The sequence below is a fragment of the Triturus cristatus genome, chromosome 7 (assembly GCF_964204655.1).
Source record: "Triturus cristatus chromosome 7, aTriCri1.1, whole genome shotgun sequence".
Taxonomy (NCBI): Eukaryota; Metazoa; Chordata; class Amphibia; order Caudata; family Salamandridae; genus Triturus; species Triturus cristatus.
In genome coordinates this window covers 1,662,605,789-1,662,618,509 of record NC_140590.1, presented here as the reverse complement: position 1 = coordinate 1,662,618,509, position 12,721 = coordinate 1,662,605,789, and the positions used below count along the sequence as shown (strand labels likewise).

General features: G+C 48.1%; 1 protein-coding gene across 2 annotated transcripts in view; it reads right to left on the bottom strand.

The window, feature by feature from the left end:
• The window catches only part of RBBP8NL (RBBP8 N-terminal like), a 229,426-nt gene that overhangs the window by 66,861 nt on the left and 149,844 nt on the right, over positions 1 to 12,721 (bottom strand). For both annotated transcript variants that reach the window (XM_085619752.1, XM_085619753.1), the window contains exons 3-4: positions 4,224 to 4,266; positions 2,704 to 2,799 (exon numbers count right to left, since the gene is read on the bottom strand). In XM_085619752.1, coding sequence (XP_085475878.1) covers positions 2,704 to 2,799; positions 4,224 to 4,266 — 139 coding nt within the window. The remainder of the gene's footprint in view (positions 1 to 2,703; positions 2,800 to 4,223; positions 4,267 to 12,721) is intronic.

The window sequence follows — 12,721 nt, the reverse complement described above, 5'->3', positions numbered from 1 at the left end:
AATGGCCCATCATCCTGTTGGGATAGTAAAAGGCAACCAGAATGGTGGTGAGGTGTCCCTCACACCACCGAGCCCTGGCGCACTCTACCTGTTATAATAACGATAGCCACGCCCCAGTTTATTCTCTACTTTCCTATTTTTTCTTTTGCCCCTTCCCTCGTGCTTCCTTCTGTATTTTCACTGTGCCACCACTCATTTCCCACTTAGCCTGCAACCCGCCACCTACTTTTCACCCACTCTGTCTCTATTTCGCAATAACTACTCCACGACTCATTTACCGATTTCAGTGCGCTAGAAACATAATCAGATTGTGAAGAGACACCCTGGGTGAGAGACAGCTTGCGAGAACCTTCTGGAACCTTCTACGCCAGAGCAGCTACCATCACAATTGCATCTCATGGGTCTGGTAGGTGACAAATGTGAAGGACTACTCCCCTTGGGGACAGGCCTTTTCAAAAAACTTTGAGAAATGTACTATAGGTTTGTAGATAATAGACAGCGAAATGCACACAACTACTACAATACGTATTTAGAGATCCTAGACACATGTATATGAGCAGCTGAAAAAACCGTGTAGGAAACCGGATTGTGAAACTATGGGGGAAAGCAGACTCAGTCTTAATGTAGGTGGAACAAAGTTAAACCTATCTAGCGCCTAGCACCATACCCACTAGTTTATGTGAGGAATCCCCAGTTCACCCCTGGCATTTTTAGTACAAACAACCAGGCCTTCCTTGAGAATATGCATATGACATGAGCAAAAAACAGAACAAAAACAACATTACTGTTAAGAAATAGGTTAAAATTCCCAACAAATGTAGCAAGCAATATTAGAATGTTACAAGTAAAAAGACATCACAAAGACAATTGGTTAAGAGCATCAGTAATGAAAATGTAAAGAATTAGTTTAAAAAAAAAACACACAGAAAGCAGTGGGAACGCATGCCTTTTCGACGTCGGCATTAGAACGAACGCGTCGTTACGATATGTTCCTTTTGCACGCAAGTCGTTACAACAACTTTCCTTAAGGAGGAGCTGGACTTTGGATTAGTATAATTTACTATTCCAACTCCAGTCTGCGCAACAGTAGGGAAGGTGTTGGACTTGAAATCCAACACCATTCCACCAATGCGCCCCCTCCTAAAGCAAGTCGTTGTAATGACTTGCGTGCTGAACGAATGCGTGGTAACGACGCGTTCGTTCTATTGCCGGCGCTGTATAGGCACAGAGTGATTCCGGCTTCATACTAAAGGATGTTTCCCAGTTGTATCACCCTACGAGGTCTTCTTGAATTCCTCCTCATGAGAGGATCCTGCCTCCTGCTCATCAGTTAGTTTTGTTGTAGTAACAATTTCTACCACATGTTGATTTAAAAAAATATATATAAATTGGTTCCAAGAAAGTAAAGATTTTAGCATTTAAATGCTTAAGCTGAAATGAACAAATGATTTGGTCTGTTGAAGTAACAATTGTTAATTGTTTTCACTGGCCAATTGCTATTTTTACACTAAATTCATGTTAGCCTTTTGGCTTCCTGAATTTTTGTGCTTAACATTCAAATAATAATGAATGAAGCGAAGGGAAGGGAACGGAGAAAAGAAAGATAATTTTGCTATACCAACAGAATTGAAACTAACGAATAAGAGTGTGAATAAAAAATCTTAGAACAGATAACATAACCTGTTTGGAAATATCTTTGAGACTCTAGGAACCTGTATGCTGCATATGAGTTTCATACTGCATTTTCAATTTTAGGGGATCAGAGTTTTCATTTTTTCGAATTGTGTTGCACGTTCTGCTCTTGTAATCAACTTGATTACTACCCAGTTTTTAATTCCCCACCTTTGTACAGCTCTGTGTTGTCCCGTGGAATGGCTGTTGCTATATAAATACAATTAGTAAATAAGCACTGGAAAAACACACAGGCTTGAATCATATTTCAGTGGGGTTTCTGTCACTCCCGGAAGACCTTGCACAGCGGGTGTGCTTGGAATGCCTGAAATTTTTGTATTAGAATCTACTTTAATGTCCCACTTATATGTCCACAAACTGCACAATTTCAAGTGCATAATATCCAACAGTGGCACTTCTCAACGATTCTGTAGAGATGTCACCCACCCGGGCATCCAGGAAACCATCTACTTGACTGAGTGTCAAAGACAACCTAAGGTTAACTAGACTCACCCAGGAACCTGCTGAACACATCCCATGAACCTCAAGAACACAACCAACCAGAGCACTGCCCACACACATGACCCACAAAGACATCCAAAAGGGTGTCAGAAGGATGCAAGACGTAGCACTTTATGGAGACACCCATAGGTTAATCCACAGATGGTAGATGAGATCCCTGAGTAGTGAGCATATAGATGGACACAACAAAACACATCATCCCTGTGCATAGAGATTAAAACTCATAAACACAATGACTCTAACTCAGTAACAGGCAAATCAAGACCTACAACGTGAGTGGAATGGTGGTCACGGACACACATTTGGTGAAAGTTCACACGACCACCTCATCAGATACACCCTCCTCTGAGTTAAACCAACACAACAAATTAAGAGCAACTGTAGCGAGAGGACATGCACCATAGTCCACCTCAGTCTAAAAATGCCCCATAACATAAGACAATGTGCGCGATACAGATGTTTGACGAACCACGAGAATCAAACACACATATCTGTTGGTCGCCGACCTACCGATTTTCCAGCACTTTCACGTTCTCGTTCAGCACCTTCTGCTGTTCCCTCAGGAGATGGTTCTTCCCAAACAACTCTTCAATTCTCTGCGTGTCCCTGGAGTTGGGATGAGAGGTTGAAGAAGATTTGAGGTTACTTTGCTGACACAGCAAGACCCTATGAAGATTCCAATTATTAGTGGATGGTTACAGCGGCCACAATATGGGCAGAAAGGAATATTTAGCATCACCCTTCCTGGGGCAAGCAGAAGCGGGGAGGAAACCGGATGTGCTATAGGAGGTAACAGAGGGCTAGAGATGTCATTGTTTACTTTGTCATGTATGAGTTTTATTCAACATGAGGTAGGCTCTAAGTCTGCAAATTCAAAGAAAAGGCAACTTTTAGAAATATGAGTGATTCACGCGAACATTTGCAAGCCTCGTGCCTATGAGGGGTGTGTAGGACATGTGCAATAGTGTACTTATTCTGATGTGTTTGTGTCAGGGCCACTGGATTTATGCAGCAATTGTGGCCGAATTATGTGGAAAGGTGGACTAATTTATGTGACAGGGAAAAGCAAATTGCACAGCATATTATGAGATTATCCAAATTATCCAGCACACACGGTAAAAATGTTATTGGGCAATTTTGACACGCATTGATGCACGAGGCATCCCAGTGCAATAAAATATACATGTGTCTTTAAAACGAAAGCAAATCCCATCACGTGGATCCTATTAAAAATGCTCTTCCCCAGCAGTTAAGGGTGTTGTCTTGTATGAGGAATGCCATGTTTAAAACACTGTCCTGTCTACCCTTCAGAGTAAAATAGTTTTTTAAAATCATATACAGTTGTTCACTATGCAGAAGGCTAGTCAATGTGTAATGGACTATTTTAATAAAGGTTTGCTTCTCTTTTCTGTGCACCACCGCCATGTTTTAAAACTTGTCTTGAGTTGGTTTTAATCTGTGTTTACCTCGGCTATATCCCCTGAAAGCACCTGTTTCAGTAAGAAAAAGTGCTGCTGAACAGTATTGTACATTACACGTTTATTATGCAGGTTTTGCACTTAAAACTCAACATCTTCAAGACAATGGACAATTTGGAAGCTTTTCTAAATTTTACATGCCCTTTCGATGCAAAGACTACTCGCGGATTCTGATGTAAACCTGAATTCACTTGATTAATGGAACAAAACCTTTCAATGACAAAGAAGGGTCTCTCTTTTCCACCCAACTTATAGTACATTAAAATATAGGGAGTTCTTGTCTCCTGCTGCCGGCACAAGCCTTACTTGTAAGTGATCAAAAAGGGATCTTAACACCATCAGAGGTCTCAATACCTGAATGTATAGATACAGCATTGACACGGGTACTCGTGCAGAATTTTAATAAAGTTTGCTCCATCTAAATAGGGCATTTTTTAAATCTGCAAATTATGCAGTAGACAGTGGATTATGTGGCAAGCGCAGTAAAACCATAATATGTGGAAAATGATGCTGTCACTGCACTTGATTCTTTCCCATTTCTCTCAGACTCACCGACACTTCTCCATCGTCAGCTCGGCCAGCTTTGCTTGCAGCCCTGAAAAAAGTGAAGGACAATTAGAAACATGGGAGAAGAGGTGAAACTGAACGTGCAGCACAAACATGATTGGTGCCCAGGAAAAGAGCGACGGGTATCCGGTGGGCGTGCCCTGCCCATTCATGAACCTGCTGGAATTAAAGAAAGTCCAGGTGCAGCTGTGGGAAATTTGGGAGAATAATGGAAATCGAAAATCGGTCTGCAGGAGACTTCAAAAAGATTTAGAGGTTGACAAAACCATGCAGATTTAGGAAGATTTTGTCGATGGAGGCCGGCAATGGTCCAGGGACGTAATGCTGCATTCAGAGCTGAAAGAATGGACTGTAGAACATGGGACAACCCTGGAGATTGGGAGAGGTTTAGAACATGGGACAGCCCTGGAGATTGGGAGAGGTTTAGCACATGAGACAACCCTGGAGATTGGGAGAGGTTTAGAACATGGGACAACCCTGGAGATTGGGAGAGATTTAGAACATGGGACAGCACTGGAGATTGGGGGAGGTTTAGAACATGAGACAACCCTGGAGATTGGGAGAGACTTAGCACATGGGACAACCCTGAAGATTGGGAGAGGTTTAGAACATGAGACAACCCTGGAGATTGGGAGAGACTTAGCACATGGGACAACCCTGAAGATCGGGAGAGGTTTAGAACATGAGACAACCCTGGAGATTGGGAGAGGTTTAGAACATGGGACAACCCTGGAGATTGGGAGAGATTTAGAACATGGGACAGCACTGGAGATTGGGAGAGATTTAGAACATGGGACAACCCTAGAGATTGGGAGAGGTTTAGAACATGAGACAACCCTGGAGATTGGGAGAGGTTTAGAACATGGGACAATCCTGGAAATTGGGAGTGGTTTAGAACATGGGACAACCCTGGAGATTGGGAGAGGTTTAGAACATGGGACAACCCTGGAAATTGGGAGAGGTTTAGAACATGGGACAACCCTGGAGATTGGGAGAGGTTTAGAACATGGGACAACCCTGGAAATTGGGAGAGGTTTAGAACATGGGACAACCCTGGAGATTGTGAGAGGTTTAGAACATGGGACAACCCTGGAGATGGGGAGAGGTTTAGAACATGGGACAACCCTGGAGATTGGGAGAGATTTAGAACATGGGACAACCCTGGAGATTGGGAGAGGTTTAGAACATGAGACAACCCTGGAGATTGGGAGAGGTTTAGAACATGGGACAACCCTGGAGATTGGAGAGGTTTAGAACATGGGACAACCATGGAAATTGGGAGAGGTTTAGAACATCGGACAACCCTGGAGATTGGGAGAGGTTTAGAACATGGGGCAACCCTGGAGATTGGGAGAGGTTTAGAACACGGGACAACCCTGGAGATTGGGAAGGGTTTTGAGAGTGAGTGGGAATGAAAGGGGCTGTGTAAAGGGTGACGGTTCATTTTGTGTTTAAATGGATGGTCTGCATGAAATAAATCCTAATACAGGAATTAAAAGAATGAATTTAGGTAAAGTAAGATCGATTCGGATTCAGATAATGGTTTGGGGAAGGGTTAGGGAAAGTTATGAAAAAGGAAAACCAAAGGAAATGATGGACGGAGTGTTGAACATTGCAAGCACTCACCCCCAGTCAACTGATCTGGGTTTAATCCATCACCATTCTTTAGCCCACTCTGCCACCCCAGTTCAGACATGGGCATATGCAAATCAGTCTGACCCTGTGCCTCATGGGAACAGTCCAGCCCGAACTGCCAAGCCATGTCTTCCCTGGACCGGAAACAAGCTTCCTAGGACCGGTTTCTGGCATTCCAGCCGTCTTCAGCCAGGCTTGCTTGAATCCAGTGGCAAAGTGAACAAGGGACTCACGTCTGAGCATACCCTGCCAACTTATGACGAACAAAGCAAAACCAAAGGAAATGATGGACGGAGTGTTGAACATTGCAAGCACTCACCCCCAGTCAACTGATCTGGGTTTAATCCATCACCGTTCTTTAGCCCACTCTGCCACCCCAGTTCAGACATGGCCATATGCAAATCAGTCTGACCCTGTTCCTCATGGGAACAGTCCAGCCCGAACTGCCAAGCCATGTCTTCCCTGGACCGGAAACAAGCTTCCTAGGACCGGTTTCTGGCATTTCAGCCGTCTTCAGCCAGGCTTGCTTGAATCCAGTGGCAAAGTGAGCAAGGGACTCACGTCTGAGCATACCCTGCCAACTTATGGCGAACAAAGCAAAACCAAAGGAAAAGATGGACGGAGTGTTGAACATTGCAAGCACTCACCCCCAGTCAACTGATCTGGGTTTAATCCATCACCGTTCTTTAGCCCACTCTGCCACCCCAGTTCAGACATGGCCATATGCAAATCAGTCTGACCCTGAGCCTCATGGGAACAGTCCAGCCCAAACTGCCTGATTTGCATATGGCCATGTCTGAACTGGGGTGGCAGAGTGGGCTAAAGAACGGTGATGGATCAAACCCAGATCAGTTGACTGGGGGTGAGTGCTTGCAATGTTCAACACTTCGTCCATCATTTCCTTTGGTTTTTGCTTTGTTCGCCATAAGTTGGCAGGGTATGCTCAGACGTGAGTCCCTTGCTCTCTTTGCCACTGGATTCAAGCAAACCTGGCTGAAGACAGCTGAAATGCCAGAAACCAGTCCTAGGAAGCTTGTTTCTGGTCCAGGGAAGACATGGCTTGGCAGTTCGGGCTGGACTGTTCCCATGAGGCACAGGGTCAGACTGATTTGCATATGGCCATGTCTGAACTGGGGTAGCAGAGTGGGCTAAAGAATGGTGATGGATTAAACCCAGATCAGTTGACTGGGGGTGAGTGCTTGCAATGTTCAACACTCCGTCCATCATTTCCTTTGGTTTTTGCTTTGTTCGCCATAAGTTGGCAGGGTATGCTCAGACGTGAGTCCCTTGCTCTCTTTGCCACTGGATTCAAGCAAGCCTGGCTGAAGACGGCTGAAATGCCAGAAACCGGTCCTAGGAAGCTTGTTTCTGGTCCAGGGAAGACATGGCTTGGCAGTTCGGGCTGGACTGTTCCCATGAGGCACAGGGTCAGACTGATTTGCATATGCCCATGTCTGAACTGGGGTGGCAGAGTGGGCTAAAGAACGGTGATGGATTAAACCCAGATCAGTTGACTGGGGGTGAGTGCTTGCAATGTTCAACACTCCGTCCATCATTTCCTTTGGTTTTTGCTTTGTTCGCCATAAGTTGGCAGGGTATGCTCAGACGTGAGTCCCTTGCTCTCTTTGCCACTGGATTCAAGCAAGCCTGGCTGAAGACGGCTGAAATGCCAGAAACCGGTCCTAGGAAGCTTGTTTCTGGTCCAGGGAAGACATGGCTTGGCAGTTCAGGCTGGACTGTTCCCATGAGGCACAGGGTCAGACTGATTTGCATATGGCCATGTCTGAACTGGGGTGGCAGAGTGGGCTATAGAACGGTGATGGATTAAACCCATATCAGTTGACTTGGGGGGGGGGCTTGCAATGTTCAACACTCCGTCCGTCATTTCCTTTGGTTTTTGCAAATTTATGAAAAACACAGAAGTGTTTGAGGAGTGCTAGAGGGATAAAATCATGGTAAGGTTAGAAGGTGTGGGAGTTTTAACTTGAGGAATGAGCAGATAGCGTGCCATGGAGTATTTTTTATTTCAAATAATTTTAACGCACCTCCCATGCCTAAAGGCTTCATAGCGCCGTAGAACAACTATAAAAATATATTTAGTAGCAGTAGGTTGCCATTATCCATCAGTATTTCAGTCAGCCCAACACTCACTAGCATTAACTTCAGTATTTTATTTTCATGGCCCAATTGTTGTGAATTCTCTCAAATGAATCACAAGCTAGTCAAAATGGAGGTGTCATAAATCAGAGGGGTTATTAGCTGAGACAGCAGAGTCACCAATCCGTTTCCCTCGCCCCACCCATTTGACCCCAAGGGAGACATTTCAAACATTCTGAATTCGTGCTTGGGCATGAACACACGTACCTGAAACCGTGCAACAAACACAGGCACAACTAAATGTGGGCGAGCCATTAAAAGCCCAAGCCTGCCTCGAGCCCCTGCTCGGCTTGTGGCCCTCATAGACCCTCAAGCCCAACATGATCCGTGCCCAGCCAAACACCTGAGTCAAGAAACTCAAACTCTCAGGATTGTCTATTGACAACTTTCACCAATAGACAATGTTTGTGTTTTTTTCAAAAGTTGTAACAGCTTATTGGTTGTCACAAGCCCTGAAAAACAGCGTTGCGTTACAACTCTAAAAACACCAACACAAACGCAATGCCTTTTAGCATGTCTGTCTAAAAGACAGTGCGCTGCACGTGTTGGTGTTTTTAGGTCGAGCCTGGGCAGTGCATGCGCTGCTCTGCGAGGCATGCGGTATTAAGTATGGAGGTGAAGCTCTGCTCACTCTCCGCCCATATTTTTCATTGGCTTGTGTCTGTCATTGTCCTTTGTAAATGCTGGTTTCTGATTTGTTTTTTTTTTTTTTTTTTTTTTTTGAAAATTTTATTGAACAATAAATCCATTACAAGCATGGGCCTACAACCACCAGGGCCGGCCGCTAGATTCAGAAAGGATCATACAGATGTTAAGGCAGTAGTCGACTCCCGGGGCCCAGCCCCGTACATGGCTCCGGATAGTCCTAGGGAAGCAGGATACATAGGTTTAACATAAATAACAAATAAAAACAAAAGGCGAGGCGTAAGGGCAAAAAATGTGGGTCAGGCTACATCCGGGGGACTCTACTTCAGACCTTCAAATAGCTATCAAGAGGAAGGAGTACTGATAGGTCGGGGGGGGGGTCACGGGAGAGGAACGTCTATATTCGGTTATTCCAAAAGTCGCAAGGAACCATCAAGGGTCAGGGGGACAAAGCGATATCGGTGTCCACTAGGGGGGGAATACAGATACCCCCACGATACGCGTTCCATTGCCCCCAGATTCTACCCCATGCCCCCGGTTTACCACGAGCCACATACACAGTCTTCTCCCTGAACATGCACCAGTCAATGTTCTCCTTCCATACGGACACGGTGGGAGGCCGCTGGGAACCCCAAAGCTGCGCTATATCTCTCTTGGCAATCATGTTCCCCAGGGCCGCCCACCGAGTCTGAGCCGCGTTATAATCATTGGGCTCCCACACATTCAGGACACAGCGACGCACCTCCGGCAGCAGCACAACCCCGGTGACTTGTCCCATGACCACATGAACCCGGCGCCAGTATTCCGCCACCTCGCGACACTCCCAAAGGATATGGAGAAAGGTGGCTCTGAGTCCACATCCCCGCTTACAGAGCCCGTCTTCAGAAAATCCCATCGAGACCAAACGGGGACCCGTCACATACACCCGGTGGAGAATCTTAAGTTGGACCAGGCGGAGACGGGCTGGAATGGCCACTTCCTTGGGGGACGACAGTGCGGACTGCCAGTCCTCGTCGTCCAGTTCCACCCCATCCCCCGTTCACGCCTCCCGGAGGCGCACCAAGAGGTCAGCCCGATTATTGATAAGTTTTTTATAAATTAATGAGATAGTACTGTCGGGGACATGACCATCGAGTATGCGGTCCTCGAGGGGCGAAGAAGCCGGGATCTTGGTCCCCTCCCCAAAAACAGAGAGCAGGGCATGCCGAATCTGGGCGTAGCGGAAGAACTCCCTTTCCGTAAGTTCGTATTCGCTCTGGAGCGCCGCGAATGTTTTAACCTCACCCTTAATCCATAAGTCTCCCACTCTACTAATACCAATCGTGTCCCAACGTTCAAACCCCTTCGTTGTCCAGAGGCTTCCCAGGCGGTCGGAGGCAAACAGAGGAGTAGCACATGTTAATCGCTCACTCCAGCCCAAGGCTACATTGGCCGCCTTCCAGATCCGTACCGCAATCTTAGTAGGGCCCGTAAGGGTCCGTCCAGCCGAGCTGGAGTAAAGTGCCCTGTTATAGTTTCCGCCGGGAAGCAGGAATTTATCCATCTCATACGCCGGATTCAAGCCAGGCGCATACGTGGCATGGTTAATGGCCGATAGCTGTGAGGCCCAATAATACCTGCGAATGTCGGGAAGCGCGATGCCCCCGTCGTACCAGGGGAGAGTAAGCTTTGCCAGAGCGATACGCGCCCGTCCGTCCCACACCAGTCTCCTCTGCAGGCTCTCCACCTCCCGAAAGTAGGACACAGGAATAACATCGAAGGAGTTCTGAAGTGCATAGAGAAATCTGGGAAGGGACATCATTTTAAACAGTGCTGCCCGACCCAGCGGGGACAAGGGCAGCTTACACCACCGAGCCGTGTCCTCCCTCAAACGCCGAAGTGGAAGCAGGAGATTCTGCTCATAGCGAGCCACCGGGTCCATCGAGACGTATATTCCCAAGTATTTAAAGCCGGACAGAGATAATTGGATCGGGAGCCGAGGCGGCAAGAGAGGAGGGTCACCGGAGATAGGATAGACACAGGATTTAGACCAGTTGATCGTCAGACCCGAATTTCTCCCAAAGGAAGTCAGAACATCAAAGAGAACATTAAGCGACTGCCGCGGCGAGGTGAGATACAGGAGAATATCGTCCGCATACAACGAGACCCGATCCTCGAAGCCCGGGGCCCACCGGATCCCTCTGATCGAGGGCTCCCAGCGGAGCCAAGCAGCGAGCGGCTCCAAGGCAAGAGCAAAGAGCAGAGGGGACAACGGGCACCCCTGCCTCGTACCCCTACCGAGAGCGAAGGGCCGAGAGACCCGCCCATTAACTACCACCTGAGCCATGGGTCCCGTGTAAAGAAGCTTCACCCAGCCAAGAAATCCCTCCCCAAAGCCAAATTTGGTCAAGACAGCCCAGAGGAATGGCCACTCGATGGTGTCAAAGGCCATCGTGGCGTCTAAAGAAACCAGCACGGCTGGTTCGGAGAGGTACTCCGCCCTGGCGAGGGCGCCGTGAAGACGCCGCAAGTTAAGAGCGGTGTTACGGTGAGGGATGAAGCCGCATTGATCAGGATGAATTAAATCGCAGATGACGCTCAACAAACGATTCGCAAGGACTTTAGCCAGGATTTTAGGCTCTGCGTTTAGCAGTGAAATAGGCCTGTAGGAGGCACAGCGATCTCGTGGCTTACCGTCCTTGGGGATCACGACTATCGTAGCCAGACGCTGGTCGTCAGGAAGGGAGCCTGCCTCAAGGGACTCCTGAAACATACGACGGAGGAAGGGCGCGAGTTTATCCGGGCGCAACTTATATAATTCAATAGGCAGCCCGTTGGGACCCATCGCCTTGCCCGAACGAAGGGACCGAATCGCAGTTGCAATTTCATCTACAGACAAGGGGGCGTCCAGCTGCTCACGGTCTTCAACGGACAGGCCGGGCAAAGCAATATCCCTCAGCAGAAGGCGAGAGTCTTCTTCATCCCTATCAGTCACCGGGGAGTACACGGCCCGGAGGTGGTCAGCGAAACATTCCACAATCTCACCAGGCTCAGTCACACACACTCCATCCGAGACACACAGCTCCGGGACCACACGATTCACTCTCTCCTTCTTATCCAGCCACGCAATCAACTTTCCCGCCTTGTCCCCGGCATCATACAATCGACCCTGCTGCTCCCTATACATCGTTTTGGCAGCGTCAGTGACAAGAGACCTGTATTCAAACTGTTTCAGGCTGAGGGCATGGAGCCCGTCCGGAGTGACACCCGTCTCCAAGGCCGACTCCAGCCCCGAGATGTCAGTCTCCAGCTTCACCACTGCCTCACTCTTGAGCTTCTTAGCCACCACTATCTGGGAGAGGGCGTGTCCGCGGATTACGGTTTTAAAGGCTTCCCACAGGGACATTGCGGACGACACCGACCCCTCGTTTTCAAGGAAGTATTGGTCCATAGCCTTAACCAGGCTGTCGCGAGTCATAGGGTCTCGCAGGTACCACGGGTTAATGGGAGCAATCCGCCCTGCAGACCGCGACTCGGTGTCAAATAGCAGCCACAGCGGGGAATGATCGGAAATACCCCGCGCCAGGTGCCTAACCTCTCGAATCCGACCAGTCTGTGCCGCAGGCATAAGGAAATAGTCTAACCTAGAAAGACTTCCATGCGCCCCAGAGTGAAAGGTGTACTGACATTGGGTCGGATGCATTAATCTCCAACTATCCACCAGGCCGAAGGTCTCCAGCAGGCCACCAAGCCATGCCTGGGCAGCGGGGAGGGCCCTGGGTGGGTGACGATCCAGGTCACCCGAAACCACCGAATTAAAGTCCCCGCCCATAAGCAAAAGACCATCCGGAAGTTCAAGCAGCATTCGACCCAAGTCCGCGAAGGTGGAGTTCTGGAGGCCCGGGGGGACGTAAACTGAGACCAGGGAAAGGGGCTGCCCCTCCCACCTCCCAGTCAGACACACATAGCGCCCTCTGTCATCCGAGATTACCCTAGTGATATCCAACGGAAGTGAGGATCGCAGGAGAATGCCCGCCCCCCTGGAACCAGTTGTGAAACCAGAATGG